Source organism: Wasmannia auropunctata, unplaced genomic scaffold (assembly GCF_000956235.1).
Source record: "Wasmannia auropunctata unplaced genomic scaffold, wasmannia.A_1.0 LD336116.1, whole genome shotgun sequence".
Classification (NCBI taxonomy): domain Eukaryota; kingdom Metazoa; phylum Arthropoda; class Insecta; order Hymenoptera; family Formicidae; genus Wasmannia; species Wasmannia auropunctata.
Genome location: NW_012026774.1, coordinates 4,727,900 through 4,728,712, shown reverse-complemented (window position 1 = coordinate 4,728,712; position 813 = coordinate 4,727,900). Strand labels below are relative to the sequence as shown.

General features: G+C 62.1%; 1 protein-coding gene across 1 annotated transcript in view; it reads right to left on the bottom strand.

Moving 5' to 3' along the window:
* LOC105448670 (mucin-7-like) overlaps positions 1 to 729 on the bottom strand; it is a 1,127-nt gene extending 398 nt beyond the window's left edge. Inside the window, exon 1 of the mRNA XM_011687376.1 lies at positions 34 to 729. Within this exon, the coding sequence (XP_011685678.1) occupies positions 34 to 729 (696 nt within the window). The remainder of the gene's footprint in view (positions 1 to 33) is intronic.
* Between the last annotated feature and the right edge of the window lie 84 nt (positions 730 to 813).

The window sequence follows — 813 nt, the reverse complement described above, 5'->3', positions numbered from 1 at the left end:
TGCTCTGTCGCTGATATGTTCCCGACGATCTACAACCGGTTGCACGCTGTCGGGAGTTTGCGTTTGCGTCATAATAAATTGCCGCCCGACATGCTGCATTTGTATATGGACAATTTCGTGACGACTGATTGTAGGTATTGCCGCTGCAGGCGGCGATATCGGGAAGATGGTGGTGGCGGAGGCGCGTTTGCGTTGCTTCGGTCTCGGCGTGGAGCCCATGATCGCAGCTTCGCGAGACGTAGATGGAGGGGAGGTAATAATACCCTCCCTCCTCTGCTCGATACCTTGTGGCACCTCGGATGGTGCACCACCACCACCATCACCATCATCCGGCGGCGGCCTAGGCGTGGTTGCCGCTGGAACGTGTCGACTCGCTGGCGTAGGCGTCAGCAAGTCGATACGTTCCAGAATAACGCGCGGCTCCCTCGGAGCGCGGTCGAGCGGTGTTGCATCAGCTGGGACGGCAGAGGCGACGCGTCTCGACATCTGCCGACTTGGCGAGGGCGTCGTCAAGTCGACAGATGGCAAAACGACGACGCGTTCCTGCCTCATTAGCGGCGGCGGCCTAGGCATGGTTGCCGCTGGAACGTGTCGACTCGCTGGCGAAAGCGTCAGCAAGTCGACACGTTTCAGGATAACGCGCGGCTCTGTCGCGGCAGCCTTTGCGGGGGCCACGCGTCTCCCGCTAGCCGACACCTGCTGCTGCTGACTCGATGAGGGCGTCAGCATGTCCATACGTTCGAGGAGAACGCGCGGCTCCCTCGGAGCGCGGCCGAGCGGCGGCTCATCAGTGGGGGCGGCAGAGGCGACGCG